At 43.4% G+C, this 17,428-nt stretch overlaps 1 protein-coding gene across 1 annotated transcript in view; it reads right to left on the bottom strand.

Moving 5' to 3' along the window:
- DPP10 (dipeptidyl peptidase like 10) overlaps positions 1 to 17,428 on the bottom strand; it is a 1,181,383-nt gene that overhangs the window by 167,956 nt on the left and 995,999 nt on the right. Inside the window, exon 9 of the mRNA XM_029605348.1 lies at positions 10,605 to 10,759. Within this exon, the coding sequence (XP_029461208.1) occupies positions 10,605 to 10,759 (155 nt within the window). The remainder of the gene's footprint in view (positions 1 to 10,604; positions 10,760 to 17,428) is intronic.

Here is a 17,428-nt window from a genome sequence, read left to right on the forward strand (position 1 = left end):
AAGTTGTCTTATGGGGGAAAAATTGTGTACTCATATCGAAAACACTCAACGTATATACATTGTTTTCTCTTTCAATCTAAACTGCCATCCTTCTCCATCCCCAACATCAGAAACACCTATTTTTTTCAGTAGAAAAGAAGCAGACACTATAGAGAGAATTTTCAAAGACTTATGCTTGTAAATATTAGCATATGTGCATGCAAGTAGCATCTATTCATGTACATGCTGTTTTATAAACCTTAAACATAACATGCATATTTTTGCTTTTATGTGCACATATATGTGCATAAAAAGGGGCCGGTATGGAGCATTCTGGAGCAAGGCCAACATTTATGCTCTTAAGTCGCTATTTTAAAAGACTCTTGTGCACGTAGATTTGCCAACTTACTTGCATAATTTTACATCTGCTAATTAACTTGCATATGTGATATTGAGTCACGTTTATTGTGCACTATTGGCCATGTGAGTTGACTGGGTGAGCTAAGAGGAGCTCACACTGAAGAACTGGGAAGGTCTTGATAACTTGGAGAAAGACCGGGAGAGCTAATGGAGTAATTGGAAAAATATGGTCATTTTAATTATGCACTCACGTTTCAAAAATACCGACTTGTGCGTGGAAATCCTAATTTACACGAATAAGCCCCACTTTGGTTTTGCCTATAAAATATATACACATATATTTTTAAAATAGGTAGGGAAAGCATATGCCCTTTCAGTACACTGCATGCATTCGCACATAAGCAAATATACACGCGTATGATGCGGAGTAAAGATATGTGTATTTTATAATATGTGCTTATGTGATACATGGTGGAAAGAAGTAAAAATGTTGTTTCATTTTTGGAGGGGTTTTCCCCAAGAATTTCATTTCGTTTAATGTTTATTTCATTTATTTTGTTTAAAAAAATGAAATAAACATTAAACTCCCCCCAAAAAAATGGAAAATAAGGGACATCCTGAGGCCTTCCCTCCCTACCAAACATCCCTCCCTCATGAAAAAACGCCAGGGCCACGATCCCAACCTCCACTTATTCGGTCCACATCCTCGGCCTAGGCCCTACACAAGACCCAGGCTTCAAGGCCTGATCCCTACATCAGGGCCTCAGCCTAGGACCAGGCCTAATGCTGGTGCCAGTCTGAAGAGGAGGTCCTAATGCATGGCCCTTGGCCCAGGCCAGGACCAGACCCTGATGCCTGGATCTCGGCTTAGGCCAAGGCCCAATGCTGGGGTCCAATCCAGAGATAGGGTCTCAATGCCAGGAACCCAGGCCCAATGATGGGGCCCAACCCAGTAGCCAAGTACTGATGCTAGGACCTTGGCCCAGGGTCAGGCACAGGCCTGGAGCCCAGGTCTCGGAGACCCTCTTCAGATGCCTTCTGCCTTGTTTCTTATTCTTGAAATGATGCCATCCACTGGGAACAGGCTGGAGTAAATTAAATCCAGCACATCCTCCCCATCAGAGCGCACCATTTTGATATATGCGAGGCCAAGGCTTCGGCCTGGGCCTATGCCTTGATGTTGGATCCCACTCAGACCGGGTAAGTGGGGGCCAAAGAGGATTCTGGCTACGTTCTTTTTATGGGTGGGAGAGATGGGTGGTAGAGACAGGAGGACTTGGGAGGCCCCATTTCTCTTTTTTTCCATTTTTATTTTTTGAGGGTTTTTAAAAAAAAAGTTTGTTTAAACTAAATAAACAAAATACACATTAAACAAAACAAAATTCTTGGGGGGAAAAAACCAAAATTAAATGTAGGAAGAGGACAAGGGGTTGGCGTGGGCCTCTGGGTCATGCCCAGGAAGGTGTTAGGCCTGGCCCCAGGCAGAAGCCCAGGTATCGGGACCCAGCCTCTGGATCAGACCCTCGTGTCAAGCCTGGATCCAGGGCAAGGCCCAGGCATTAGGACCCATCTCCAGACCTGGCCCTGGTGTGCCGGGGCCTGGACCATGATGTAGACTGATGACCAGGCACTGGGACCCAGTCTCCAGGTTATGCCCCCAGCATTAGGACTCAGCCTCTAGGTCAGGCCCTGGTGTCTCCAGAATGGGTCCCAGCATCTTGCCTGGGTTCATGCCCTGGTCTAGGCCAAGGCCAGGGTATCGTGACCTGGCCTTTAGGTCAGGCCCAGGCATCGGGATAGGTCTGGGATGAGGCCCAGGCATTGGTACCCAGCCTTCTGATTGGGACCCGGTATCAGGTTTGGACTCAGGCCGGGCATTTGGCCCTGGCCTAGACTGATGCCCAGGTGTCAGGCTCCAGCCACCAGGTTGGGCCTTGTCATGGGGCCTGGGTCCACGCTGAGGCCCAGGCGTCAGGACCCCTCAGAACTGGACCAGGACATCGGATCAGGTAAGTGAAAACATTTTAGTGCCTGGGCTGTTACTCAGGTGTTGGCTGAGGCCCCAGCCTCAGGTCAGGGTCTAGGTCAAGACCCCAGTGTCAGTTGCCTAGGTGAGACCAGAGTTGAACTTGGGCCTTGCTTTGGTCTTAGCCTAGGCCCGACTTTTTTTTTTTTAATCAATTTTTAAAATAAAATGAGATTCTGACAAAATTTCATCAGAATTTATATTGTTCTATTTTGAAAACAACCCATAATAAAATAGGAAGCTTCATCTCATTTCCTATTTCATTTTTCCCAAATGCCCATCCATATAAAATACAATGTAAAACGATGCGCAGCCATATACATGCATTTGTTTGCCACCATGCACAGTTGTTTGAAAGTTATCTCTATGTGAAATAGTTTTCTTCTTGCTAAGCAGGGCTAAATTTTGAATAACTGATCCTCTCCCTGCATAACTCCCAAAGTTAAATAAGATCATAAGATATATCATAGTGGGTCAGAACAAAGGTTCATCAAGCTCAGCATCCGGTCTCCGACAGTGGACAGGATTTCCTCCTTGTTGCTTATTCCAAGGGGTAAGCGGTGGCCTTTCCCAAGCCTTTCCGGATAACAATGTCTTAAGGACTTTTCCTTCAGGAACTTTCCTAAACCTCTTTTAAATCCATCTGTCCTAGATAACTTGACCTCATCTTCCAGCTACAAATTCTATAACTTGATTGTGCATCATGTGAAAAAATATTTTGTACAATTTATTTTAAAAGTGAACCTGTTAGTTTTCTGGAATAACACCTAGTCTTTGGTAGTATTTGAAAGGGTAAGTGACCAATCCCTATTCACCTGTTCTACCCCACGCATGATTTCATGAGCCTTCATCATCCCTTCTCCAAGCTGAAGGGCCATAATGGGGTTAGCCTTTGTCATAAAATTGCTATTGCATCCCCCTTATCATTTTTTTATGCCTTTCTTTGAACCTTTTTAGTTCCACTTAATCTCTGTTGAGCTGGGGTGGTCACAACTGCATGCGACACTCAAAGTTCAGTCTCACGTCATGGACTGATACAGAGGCATTAGGATATTTTCTATTTTATTCTTCATTCCTTTCCGAATAGTACCTAAGAATCTATTTGCTTTTTTGACCGCCACTATACATTGAGCTGAAAATGCCACCTTATTATCTACAAAGAAGTTGATATTCAAAAGGATTTGTTCAGGCAAAGTCTGGACTGAGTTGGCTAAAAACTGAGGTTTAAATATCTGCCCCCTGCTGGGTGGCTACATTTTACCCAGATAAGTAATTGCCCTGCTAAAACTTACCAGGATAAAATAAAGAGACGGTGCAACAGTGGTCCTGGAGATGAGCTTAAATGTAGCCTGATAGCCCTGATTTTCAACGTTACCCGGCTTAAGTTTAGCCAGGTAAGTCTGGCTGTAGTGGACAGCAGGTCTACAATTATCCAGGTAAGTTTAATGCCCAACTATATTCACCAAATAGCTGGGGAAGATTTGAAAAATAACTTCACAGGCCCGCAGTGGTTTTAGTCTCCCCTCCCTCCCAGCCAAAATGGGCAGGGCCTCTCTGGGCCCAGCTTCCTGCCCTCACCCAAGTTTTATAAGTAAAGTTGCCTCCGCAGATCAATCCCCAACATTTACAAGGAAAAGTTACCTCAGTGACTTGATTCCCCCTTCCCCTTATTAAAAAAAAAGTGAGGCACAAACCCCCCACATCCTGACAAGCCCCTAAAATCCTCTCGGTACTCCTGCAGGAGGGGGAGAAGCTCTTAAACTCCTCAAGCAGGGAGACTATCTAAATGTTGGTTCAGCTGACAGGTACTGGTATTTAGAAATTAATTTATTCAGTTCACTCTCTTTTGGACTGAGTCAGCTTCACTGACAGCTGACTAAACCCTCATTCAAAACTCAGCTTCTAATTTGCAGCACTTTGCACTTTTCCACATGAAATTTAATCTACCAGTCAGATGCCAAGTAATTCTTCTGAAAACTTCCCTCTTAAGATAAGTTCAGTAATACTGGTTTAGCTGTATGTTTGTATATATTTAAGATCATCTGTATTCTGCCCACTGAAAATTCATGCTGAGTGGATTACAAAATAGAAACATAAAATAATAAAACATTAAAATATTAACGTAACATACTATACATAAGTAAAACAATGCAGAAAAAAAATCATAAAAGCATATTTTTATGTATTTCTCTAACGTCTGTTGTGGATCTATTTTATATCTTACCTACAGTACTTTAAAGCATGCAGAGCATGTGCACAGCAGTTGTAATAGTCTTCCTTGTGTGAACAGCATCTAAATCAATGAAGTAGTTGCCGAAAATGGCCTTCTGAGTAATCTTACAGTGCAACAGAAGGAACTAACAATGGACAACACTTTAAGCCATACAAAGCCATTATCATTTCAGAAATGATGGTGCCTTGGATCATCATTATTTAAAGATAAATAAGAGTTTTCTGAAGACTGCTTTAGTTATCAACACCCAGTTTGAAATTGTTCCCAGAAATCATTTTGTCATACTTTCTGAATGTCCTGACCTTTATCTGAAATTTTTCTTTTACCAAAAGCAATTTCCTGTGTGCATGCACCAGTCTAATTATTACTGTTCACTAATGGCATTACAAAAATTATATTTTTGCTCATATATTTTTGCATTCATAAGAATATTTTTATATACAATTTGAACAACAGTAACTGATTTTTGAGGGTACTACCACCATATATTGCACAACATAGGTTATCTATGCAACATCATTTTAATATCACCAGCCAATATACACCAAACCTTTTGCAATTTCATAGTAACATAATAATGAAGGCAGAAAAGGACCAGATGGCCCATCCAGTCTGCCCATCAAGCTTCTTATGGAAGTATCTGCCGCTCCGTGCAAGATACCCCCATGTTTCTCTCAAGGGTAGTAACTGCCACTCCATGCAGTTACCCCCAAGCCTTATGATAAGAGTAGTAATATTTACAATCATTGAAAACCAAGCAACTGTCAAATTCATAAATTACTGCTAGCAACATTTTTCCTGGGTGAGGAGCCTTCTTGATAATTCAGACAATGCTGCTTGACATTCTTTGCCTTGGGACTTGGCCACAGAAGCCTTCCTGTGCTTTTTCCCTTATGTCTTCTTAACAATTCAGACAATGTTGATTGATGTTCTTTGCTTTGCGCCTCGGCTGTAAAAGTCATCCTGTGCTTTTTCCCTTATGTTTGTGTATCAGTACCCCTAACCGTAAAGGTCAGGGCCCATGTTGATTGTTGTCTGTATCCACTTCCCCTTCCCTCCTACCCCTGCCATCAAAGTGAGGAGCAATGTTGCCATTGTGTCAAAAGCATCAAGGCTATTGATTGATGGTGGTATTCTCCATACCTTCTGTTAAGGGTAATAACTGCTGCTCCGGGTAGGTTACTCCCATCCTCTAACCCTGCAGGCAATCTGCAGTGACGAACTCTGACAGCTGGGACAGTATGGGGTCGAAGTGTTCCCACAACGGAGAAGCCCATGCCAGAGCCTTTCCCTCTAAGCGAGAAAGGATGAAAGTCACTTTTGTGGTTTCCTTTACGAACAAGGAGGGTTGCAGTGCAAATTTCATGAAGCACTATTTGAGGAAGCCTCGAAAGAGGCATGGATCCCCATTGAATCGAGGAGGTGCTGGAAGAGCCAGTGATGCTCTGGGTAGCAGGGAAGCTGATAGGCCCATGGGATTGGCCAGAGCTGTATCTCGCAATTGGGTCGAAGCTCTTCAACCGAAGAGGCCAGTGATTCCAAGGCTCGTCGATGCTCTTGGACAGTTGTGGCCAGACCAGTAGGGCCCGGGAGGTGGGAGACTCCGCAGAGTCCATTGCCTTGGCAACCTGTTGTGCCTGGAGGTGGACCCTTGTTCTACAGCAGTGCTGATAGGCTCCCTGGTCGGACCCAGGGAGCACCTGCCACCAGGAGGTGGAGCACAGGAGGAGACAGAGGCTAGCTGGAGCTTCACCACTGGAAGCCCGAGGTCCACCCAGGTGGAGCTCTTGGGGACCCAGGCTGCTTGGACTTAGGTAGGCATCGCAGGGTCTCCCAGAAAGGAAGTTCAATGGTGTGCCCACCAGTATCAAGGGTGTGCGGTCGACGTCAAGGCAGGAGGTCTGGAGGACCAGAGAAGGCCAGAACAGTGTTTGAGATGACAAGGCTAGGAGCAGGGCCAGAATCAAGGAGGCAGGGTCAGTAATAGCAGAGGTCAAGTTCCAAAGGTCAGTCTGGAACAGGCGATGAGACACAGAGGCAAACTAGTACACACATGGTGTCAACCCGATTGCCAAGGCAAGGAAGTGCAGGCAGGTACTTCCTTTAATACCATATTCAATCAGGGCACGCCACGGAGCTAGGACCCGCACCTGGCCCTATAAGGGACCAGGCAGTCCGTGCGCGCGTGCCTAGGGACAGGGCCAACGCAACGGAGGACGCTGAGCCCCACCGTGAGGCGTGGTGCACTGAGGAAGTCCTGGCGACTGCCGCTGTGGGAAGCCGAGGCCAAGAGGAGCTTGCAGCTGCTGCTGGGGAGGCCAACCCGGGACCTGCAGAGGAGTTGGAGAGGTGAGCAGGCCCGTGCGCCAACGGGGCGCACAAAATAAGTGATTCAATTTCAACAGAGTATCGAAGCTGGAAATTAGTCAAATCATTGCTAAAATTAAACCTGCTAGTCACCCATGTGACCCAATACAGCCAGTTCTTTGAAACAAGTACACCAATTTATCACTCCAACAAATCACAACCTTAATTCACTATCAAAAGGAATTATACCACATGGATTGAAACAAGCAGAGATAAAGCCAATCCTAAAAAATAAGACTGGTAGAACTGACAATTGGGACAACTATCATCCAATATCCAAATTGCCGTTCCTAGCAAATGTTCTTGAGAAAGAAGTGTGATCCCAACTTGTAAACTACCTGGAAGATAAAAATATTCTCTTCCCAAATCAATTTGGATTTAGGAAAGTCACTTAACTGAGATATTACTCCTCTCATTAATAGACTCGGATTTAAGAGGGATTGATGTAGATGAATCTTATTGTCTTCTGCTAATGGACTTAACAGCTGCCTTTGACACTGTGGAACATAACTTGTTATGCCATCAGATGAGAAACATTGGAATCGATGGCATGGTTCTCAGATGGGTCTCTTCATTTCTATCTAACAGAACATTCCATATATCTGGTACCTTCCAGTGTGATACAAGTGTCCCTCAAGACTCAGCCTTCTCTGCAACACTGTTCAATATTTACATGCTTCCACCGTGTAAATTACTGACGAATCTAGGAATAACTTTCTTCTTCTATGCTGACAACATATAGTTTTACATCCCACTCTCAGGATCATTTGAAAATACAGCTTCAATACTCTCTACCTATATTAAAGCAATATAACAAGAACTATCACAACTTAAACTGACATTAAACCCTAAAAAGACTGAAATCATTTGGCTGAGTAGAAACTCATCTATAGTTAAACCACCTGCCCTAAAACTAGGTAATTTTCAAATTAATCCCACAGAACAAGTACATAATCTAGGTATGAAACGTCACATCAGTAAGTAAATCAAGACAGGTTATGCCAAATTGCGAACACTACATCGGTTGAAATCATTATTAATTTTTTAGGACTTTTCTACAGTAGTGCAAACTCTAATCTTCTCAAATCTTGACTACTGCAACTCCTTACTAATAGGTCTTCTAGCAAGTCACTTAAAACCACTACAATTATTTCAAAATGCTGCAGCAAGACTATTAATTGGATCTAGGAAATATGATCACATTACATCCTCGCTGATGTCACTGCATTGGCTACAGTACAATCCAGAATCTACTATAAAGTATTAATGATAACATTTAATATCATTCATTCCAATAACACCAGCTTGTTAGGAGTGACACTACAACTTTACAATCCTCAGCGAACACTAACATCTCAAAATAAAGGACTATTGACTATTCCCACAATACGCAGCACACATCTGAGAAATAAGAGATTGATTCATTTCAATAGTGGATGCAAAGCTCTGGAATTATCTGCCTGAAATGTTATGGATTTTACCAGATAGAAAGAAATGTAAATGTGAATTAAAAGCATGGCTATTTAAAAACGCATATAATTTAACTTAAAAACATCAGAATATACAGAACCACAAAGACAAGAAGGACAAAAGATAATAATCAAATCATGAAGAACAAATCAAATGAGAGAATGCAAGACTCTCAAAACAACCCCTAAGATGAGAAAACTATCCATTTTGTGCTAATTATCTATACTCTTTGCCTTATGCACTAGATCAATTTTAATATGCACTAGAAAATTTCCCTTGTTAGATATTAATGCCTACCCATGAATACCAGCTCTATAACTGATCTTTGTTTGTTGGTTGAGTTATAACTATGAATGTCACTTTGTAAACTGTTGTGATCTATACATAGAACAATGGTATATAAAAATGCCTAAATAAATAAATGCAGTAAAGGTGTTATGTAAGGGTAACAGCAGGGAGAGAGGGAATCTATTCATCACATGCTTTATTCTGCCAGAACCCACTGTTATCCAGCTATTCCAGGCTGAATCCTGGATGTTTGACTTCTCTGTGGGAGTGGGGCGGATATACAGAATGCTTAAAAGTTGGAGAAATTGGGTATCTCTGGGTTACAGGTCTTGTTCTACCAGAGCCCACTGTAAACCATTTATAACTGGGCTTTTGACTCCTCTGTGGGAATTGAGAGAGATATTCTGGATGCTGCAAGAAAGGAGAAGAGTTTTGAAACCTGGATAATTTCTCTTTCAGGTGAATTAGTTCCTCTTTCATGGCAGACAGCTGAAGGCAAATTAGACAACTCTAAATTGCCCAAATGATAGGCCTTTGGACATAAGCACCATAACTTTTGCACCGAATGAAGGACATTTTGTTAATAGTAATTAATAAATAAGTTGTGAGATTGGTACTTAGGTCCTAATTATTCACCTAACCTAAATCCTTGGAAGAACTAATTAAGAAGGAAACACCCTTGGGGTGGGAAAGAGAGGGGAGGGTGGGGTAAGGTGGGAGGGAATAAACAGCCTCTCTTCTGATTTCTCGCTTTACCTAAATTTTATTATTTTCTTGGTTCAGTACCCCTTGCTGTGCAATTTATTACATACCACACCCACAAGTCTGCTAAGGATAGCCCTGTATTTCTCTAAAAAAATACACAGGAAATTAAAATAATAATTAACAAAAATAATACCATCTAAAAAACAAATGTAAGAATCCAACACAAGACAAATAATCAGCAGCAGAAATAAAGCACTATCTAATGGAATATATATTTTCTTGGGGGGAGTAGGAAAAGTTGGTTAATCAGACCTACACCAGACAAAAAGCAACAGCAGAATACAGCAATATCTATTCACAAAACAGTAATCCAGCCACATACAAGAACAGAATCAAAATAGAAATAAAGCAATTTATACTGAGAACAAATAAAGAAAAAGTTATATTAACAGAGTTTTCAAACTTAGGGGGTCATTTTCAAAGGCTTATCGCGTGCGCTATTTGGTGCGAAAGCCGGCAGTGAAGACACCGTGGTGGGGCGAAGGCTGCCGGCTTTCGCAGGCCTGCGTCCCCCTTCGCCCCCCGTTTTCACAGGATTCATCATTCTGCGATAGAATGATGAATCCAGGCCTTAAGCCAATTAGGTATCAGGATTCAGGAAAGAAGCTCAGCCCTCATCCAGAACTCTGGTATTTAAAAATATGTCAGGACTCCTGGTTGCCTACCACAGAAGCCTCAGAGACAGTATGGATTGAACCTGCACCCTTACATGTTTAAGGCTGGGGGACCTTGCAGTGGAGCCGCAAGGATTTTGCAACCTAACTCTCCCAGAACGAACTCTGACTGTGAAATCACTCCAGAACAAACATTTAGCCCCAAAAATTACATTTAGAACACCTGTAAGAGGAATTTGTTGTTTAATTTTCTTCTCATACTCCTTTTTCACAGTCTGAGTCTTACTTACACATCTAAATGCAACAATCTAACACTCTCAGCCTGATTCACCAAGTGTCTCCCCCATTCTCCAAAAATTATATTCCTCTCCCAGGCAGAAGCATACAATTATTAATAACTCCTTTTTATATTTAGACACACTTTCTGAGTAATATACAATTCTCTCAGTCATTTTACTGAACCACAGAAAAGAGCTGAAGATTGCATTTAGAGATCACTTACCTTAGGATATGGATACTGTTTTCCTTTGGGATACAGACTTCCGGTAAACCGAGGAATAATCATGTTTGGTACCAGAGAGTCATTGATCATCAAAAATGCCAGCCTTTCTCCATCTGGTGACCACCAATGGGCAATATGTGAATGCAGGAGTTCCTCTAAAAGATATGAAAATGCAGTTCATGGTGTAAAATCAACACTATAGACATAGTAGTTTTTCTTCTCATTTTGGCATCAATATTTTCAAATCACTTTGTATCGATTTACAATTTAAAAATAATTCTGTATTTTTCTTTCCATAGATTTCTTTTAGAAAGAAAGTGAAGGCATGTCTGAGGCAGTACCCTAGTGTTCCCCTATTTACTTGTGCAGGACCAAGCTAGACACTTGGTCCATCTTAAATCCACTAAGGAGAGTATGCTCTATGGGCAGGATCCTGTGTGGCAAGTGGGGCTCAGAGGGCAAAACCAGAGACTGGGGAATAAGAGCTGGGATACAGGTGGGGATAACCAGACCAGGTCCAGGTCTCCAGGAAGAAGGCAGCTCCTGTAATGTACCACTGTCCAAACCCTGAGCTGAGATGAAGCAGCACAACTGTGAGTAGAGAGAGGGTATACTGTCTGAAGGTCAAGTTAGTCTACTGTTGTGTATATATGAATAAAGCTGTGAATAAAGTGTATGCTTTAAGAAAGGCTAGAGACAGACTGAATTTCTGCCTCCAGACCTGTGGGAATCACTGCTCGTTCCCACAGCATGGTAGTTTTCACATTATAATTAGTGAAAATTGCAAAATAAATAAATAAATTAATAAATAGATGACATTTGTACTACAAGTTATAAAATATAAGAACAAGATTGCACAATTGGGATAGAATGGACAGCTACTAATTTAAAGAACCAAAAGCATCCCAACGGGTACAAGTAGTTCACATGGTACTTGGAAAAAATGAAATACCCAGCTAATTGAGAGGCCATGAAGCCCAGACTCCACAGCCATAATTAAAATGGTGCCAAACCTGGCCCAGTCACCACTTAACCCAAAACTTAAGAGTAGGGTAAAGGTAGCAAAGTTTGAGGGAGAGTTGCACATTCCTCCTGTGGATAGGCCATGGAAAGGATTGAATGGCACTGAGGGCTAGCTGAAAGACCTTGTGGGAGGCAGGACACATGTTGTAGCTATAAGACATCTGGCTTGAGGAGTTTCATCCTTTTAGCCCAGCCAGCAAGAGCAAGGTGTACTTGATAGGGGTGTGCATTCGTTTGCAACTTATTGGCAATCCGCAACGTATATGCCATATGTATTGTATTCGTGGGGGTCACGAAATGTATGGCGAACCCCCATGAATACAATGTATCACTAACGAATAAACCCCCACCCTCCTGACACCCCCCAAGACTTGCCATAAGTCCCAGGTGGTCCAGCGGGGGTCCTGGAGCGATCTCCTGCACTCGGGCTGTTGGCTGCCGGTATTCAAAATGGCGCCGATAGCCTTTGCCCTCACTGTGTCACAGGGGCTACCGGTGCCATTGGTCGGCCCTTGTCACCTGGTAGGAGCACAAGATGGTACCGGCCATCCATTGCTCCTACCATGTGACAGGGGCCGACCAATGGCACCAGTAGCCCCTGTGACACGGTGAGGGCAAAGACTATCGGCGTCATTTTGAATACCGGCAGCCGACAGCCCGAGTGCAGGAGATTGCTCCAGGACCCCCGCTGGACAACCAGGGACTTTTGGCAAGTCTTGGGGGGGTCAGGAGGGTGGGGGGTTGTAGTTAATTAAATTTAAAGGGTTGGGATGTTTTTTTTTTTGGGAAACGAATATATATGTAAGTAATGACCGGATCGGGGTCCCCCAAGAATGGATGCAATGGATTTGGGTCCTGACGAATATGAATACCGAATGGAATGAATCTGTCCCTGCTGCACATGCCTAGTACTTGATGTGAGCTTTATAGTTTTTGGTGGGTGTGGATTGGGGAGTCTTTGATTGAAGGGCAACTTGTGGTTCTACACTAGCTGGGCATGTTCTCCTGGCACATTTGTGTTGGGCGGGGAAGGTGGAGAAGAGATGAGGTTGTCAGGTGTTGGAGGTCAATTTTTGTGTGGTGGTTACACAGTGAACTAATGGGCCGTACCATGGTTGTAAGTGGTTGGCTGGGATGATGGGTGCCTGGGTTGGACCCAAGTGTGGGTGCAGTAGTTTTGCTGGGCTCACTCCTGTGATGGGTTGGGGCATGGTTTATGTGCTGGCTTGTTTTGCGTATGCTGACCTTTTTTGACTGCTGGATTCATCAGGGCAGTGGTGTTGCTGGTGGTTTCTCGCTCTTTGCCTTGCTGTTAGAATGGTGATAGTGGATTCAAGGGTTGTGCATGGTGGACCTAGCGGGAGTTTGGGCTACGGGGATCCAAGTCAGGTGACTGGTTGGCAGCCCCTCAGTGTATTTTGGCTTGGTATTGTCTGGTATGGTGGTGGTGGAGTGGGTTATTTATGATTCATGAGCAGCGATGTTGGTTAGGATAACATTCTCCAGTGCAGGGGAGTAGAGATGCATGCATGAATGCAATGGATAATTTGCTGAGTCAGAAGCAGTTGATGCAGAGATTCTGCGAAGTGGTTGGCAGAGGAAAGCCCTGCCGGTTCTGTGTCATATCCAAAAAGTGAAACGGGGGGACCTTGCCAAATTTCATTGCCCATATTAGTGCAGCAGGCTAGGGGCAACGGTGGTGGGACCTTGAGTTCCTGCTCTGGTTAGCAAGTATGAGGCAGGCCTCCTGGGAGAAGACCTTCTGGGAGGGAGTGGTCCTGCATTGCCGGGTAGGGCTCATATGTGTTCCTGTTCCTGGCTGAGGTGTGTACTTTTTTCCTCAGTTGCTCAGTTTCCTTTGGGTATGAGTGGTTTGGTGGGATGAGTAGGGCACCCCTTTGTGGCACAGCGGAGGGCCTTAGGGTTCGTAGCAGCAGTGTAGCATTTTTGGACTGCACTTCGGGTTTTTTCCGTCATTGTTCTGGGTAAGACTTCCAAGGGTTTTGGGAGGACATAGCTGTGATGTGGGGCCAGGGTAAAGGGGTTTGGGCTGGGGTGGGGGGGGGGGGGGCAATGTGGACTCAGGAAGGATGATTAGGTGCAGTTTGGGTTGGACACTCCATCTCATTTATGGGTTACAGGGGTTGAGGGATTTGGGCTGTGAGGAGAATGTCTGGCTTTAGAATTACATCTGGATTTTATGCTGGGTGCATTGCGGTTGGTTTGATGGATTCTGAAGGGTTCTTGTTTTCTCTTGTGGGTTGAGGGGTGTAGCTTGGGCTGGAAACGCGAGCTCTGAGCTTTGGGGGGGAGGAAGTGGGGTAGGTTGGCAGGGTGGGTCTGTGTAATTCTATATGATTTTGCTTCCTGTTATATGGTTGGGGGGCAGCATCACTAGTTTGCTGATTTCAGAAGTGTTTGGGTATTGTAGAGACTGGCACGAGGGGAATGCTGGGAGACTTTTGTATATTTTAGTGTTGCTGCGAGAGGGAGCAGCAAGCCCTGCCATAGTTGTTCTCATCTTGTATGGAATTTGCTTTTCTTTTCTCCCTCAAGAGAGATAGGAGTGTGACATGGGATTTTTCTTGTTCCAGTGGCAGTTTGTGGGGTGCATGGATGGAGGCGTGGGAAGTATGGGAGGGGGTAGTGGCTGGGCAGTTGGATTATTTGTTGGGGTGGGGTAGTGTTTGATGTTCCTTGAAATGGTTATTATGCTGGGAGTTTGATGGTTCCTCAAGGTTGATTAACTGTGGGAAGTGTTGGTTCTATTTCCGTGGATGCCTGGGTTTTGTGTTTTCTGCTGTCCTTTGCCCTTCTGATAGGCCTATTCTCCCGATCGATTTCCTGTTCTGTTTCTGTGGATCTACCAGAACCATTGGGTGGTTACCATTTGTGTTTTGGGGATTTATGTTGTGGTTCACTGTTTGATGCTCACATGGAGTTCCTGTGTCATGTACCCATTTCTACTTCCCAATGGTATTACTTTAGGATTCTGTTCCAAGTTTTTAAGTCCCTGTTCTATGTAACTTGCATTCTTCATGCATGTCTTTTTCAGTTACAATGTAAACCGAGCTGATATGCAATTCTGCATGAAGCCCGGTATATAAAAATGTTAAATAAAATAAAATAAATAGGACTGATCTTGTGTCTAGTCCCACCTTTTTTTTTTTTTTAATCATTCCCTGCTATTCATATCGGGATCTGTTGTTTGGGAGCCCTTCCCCATTTTCAGTGGATGTGGCTTGCATCTGGTGCTCGTTATCCTGTGATGTGAGGGAGATTATTTCCTATCTAACCGATCAGGATTAGGCTATGGGGTGCACATGGGAGATCTGTGGGGATTTGCAATTCACCTTCTTTAGGGTACTTATGGTTATTGTGGTCTTTGTATGTGCAGGGCTTGAAGTCATATTATCTGTGCTGATTTGTTTGTGGCTTCCCCAGTCTTCTCTGCTAGATTGTAATCATTAATTGCTACCATTCGGTGCTGCAGACCCTGAGGCTTGTCAGTATGATTTGTAACTGTGGAGAGGCACTCCTGGATGTAAGATGCATGGGTAATGGTTGGGGCTCTAGTTCTGCGTCAGATGTTGCTGCCAGGTGATACTTTTTTTTTTTTTTTTAATTTCTCTTTGTTGATTTTTAACAAACATGCAAAGCATCCACTTTGTCATGAAATATGGTTTAAACAATTGGAAAGGAAATCCATTTAACGTTGCAATATTACTCAAAAACAATACTAATCCAATTGTTAGATAACCCATTAGACCCCTATACCCTGGGGGGCAGAGTTCATGCAAATTAAAGGAGAATACAGGCAAAATTAAATCAAATAGAAAAAGGCGACTTTTCAATAACCAGATTACTTAAATTGGACTAACATTTACCCACTGCTTATTTGCAGCGATGCTTTTTTTGCCTCAATAAAACTCTTGAGCTGGTCGGGATGGAAAACTATATAATTATTTCCATCAAATTTTACTACACATTTGCAGGGGAACCTAAGAAAAAATGAGGCTCCCACTGCTAAAGCTTCAGATTTTAATGCTAAAAAGTGTTTTCTCTTTGTCTGTGTCGCTTTGGTTAAGTCAGGATAAATCCTCACATTTGCACCCATAAACATAGCTTGCGTTTTCTTAAAGTAGGCACACATAACTCTTCCCAAATCATTCTCATTGAAGAAGGATATCAATAAAGTTGTTCTTTCTGCTATTTTGTATGTAGATATTTCAAGAAAAGTTGTTAAATTTTCTAAAACATTAGGAGGCATTTGTGTTTGTTGGTTACTGCGTATAGGTAAGAAATATACCTTATCCAGGGGTGGAGTTTGTTCAGGGGAAATTTCCAACACTTCAAGGAAATAGCATTTAGTAGTCATTCTCTGGATTTCTCCAATCACCCTGGGGAAATTTAGTACCCTCAAATTCAAATGCCTCATTATGTTTTCAATATTTTCGATTTTTCTGTTAATAGCACTACAGTCTTGTATTATGCGTCTGTACCTGCTTAACTTGCATAAGTTCTGTGTCTATATTCTGTAATTTCACAGAGGTTTCCTGCTTATGTTCTTGTGGATAGGTGTACGGTCATCTTGGTGTATTTCCGGGGGTAGTGAGTTACATGACTGATTGGCGGATGTGTTCTAGAACATTGCTGTTGCCTTATTTTTGTGTTGTTTTTGACATGGTGTTTTGGTGGTCCTCATTGAGTGATTGAGAGGTCTTGGCATGGGGTAGTTTTTTGGGTGTACTTTTTTATGGGTCCCTGCTTTTGATGGTGGGTCAGTAAGTATTGCTCTATAGTAATCCCTGCTACTGTGTGGATGCGAGGGGGTACTTATACGACCATTTTATGTGGGCATGCCCTTCTTGTATTTCTCTTTTAGTTTGGAGGCCTGGTGTTCCTAACGATTGGTATTTTGGATTGAGTTGAGGGGAAGCTGGTCCTGGACTGCTGTAGCTAAAGGTTTAGAGTTTTGTTGTTTAGGGTCGTGCTAGGGAAGAGCTTGCTGGTTCTCTGGAGTAGTGGAGGGCTTATTTGATAAATGAAGGGTTTGGACTTCTGCGATGTATGGACGATTTTGGTGATGGAAGGTGTTTCCACTTGAAAGGCACTTTGCATATGTAGCTTTTTTTGAGGCATCACATTCCGAGTTGGGGAGGCATTGTCTTGGGTGAGTTGGATATAGAGGACAGCAGCATTATTTGGATTGTACCGACTGCAGTGGTTTTAGCGCAGTGTGGCATTAGGGTGTGGGGTATTTACGCTGAGTACTTGTAGACTTCTTTGCAGGATGGGGTGTTCTACGGTTGGGAAGGGGGTGGGAGTGTTCAGGTGGGCAGGAGTCTGTGTACTGGGGTGTAGCTTGGGCTTCTCAACGCAGCATCTGCTTCAGATCTGACTGTGTGGTTGGTTAGTAGGGGAATGGATTCAAATAATGTATGGTGGCAGTTTACAGACAGGGTGGATGCATTGTTGTTTGTGGTGCAACCCAGTGTTGGCTGGAGACGTGTAGACCCTTATGTATCAATGGGCTTGGCGGGATACTGGCTGCCAGAGTGGGCATTGTGCCTGCCTGGGCTCTGGTTTCCCTCCAATCAATTGTCCAGAAATGCTGGTATTTTGCTGGTGGAGTTAGTGTGGGGGGGTCTTTGTAGGCCATTTGGGCCACTTCTGGGGTTTTGCTTGCCAGCACTGGGCTATTTGTAGATGGGAGTTCATATTTTTGTGGGTATTTCCTTCTTTCTATTTGTATTTACCTGTGGCCAGCTTAGCTTTATTGTGTGTGGGGGTGGGGGAGG

Source organism: Rhinatrema bivittatum, chromosome 6 (assembly GCF_901001135.1).
Source record: "Rhinatrema bivittatum chromosome 6, aRhiBiv1.1, whole genome shotgun sequence".
NCBI lineage: Eukaryota > Metazoa > Chordata > Amphibia > Gymnophiona > Rhinatrematidae > Rhinatrema > Rhinatrema bivittatum.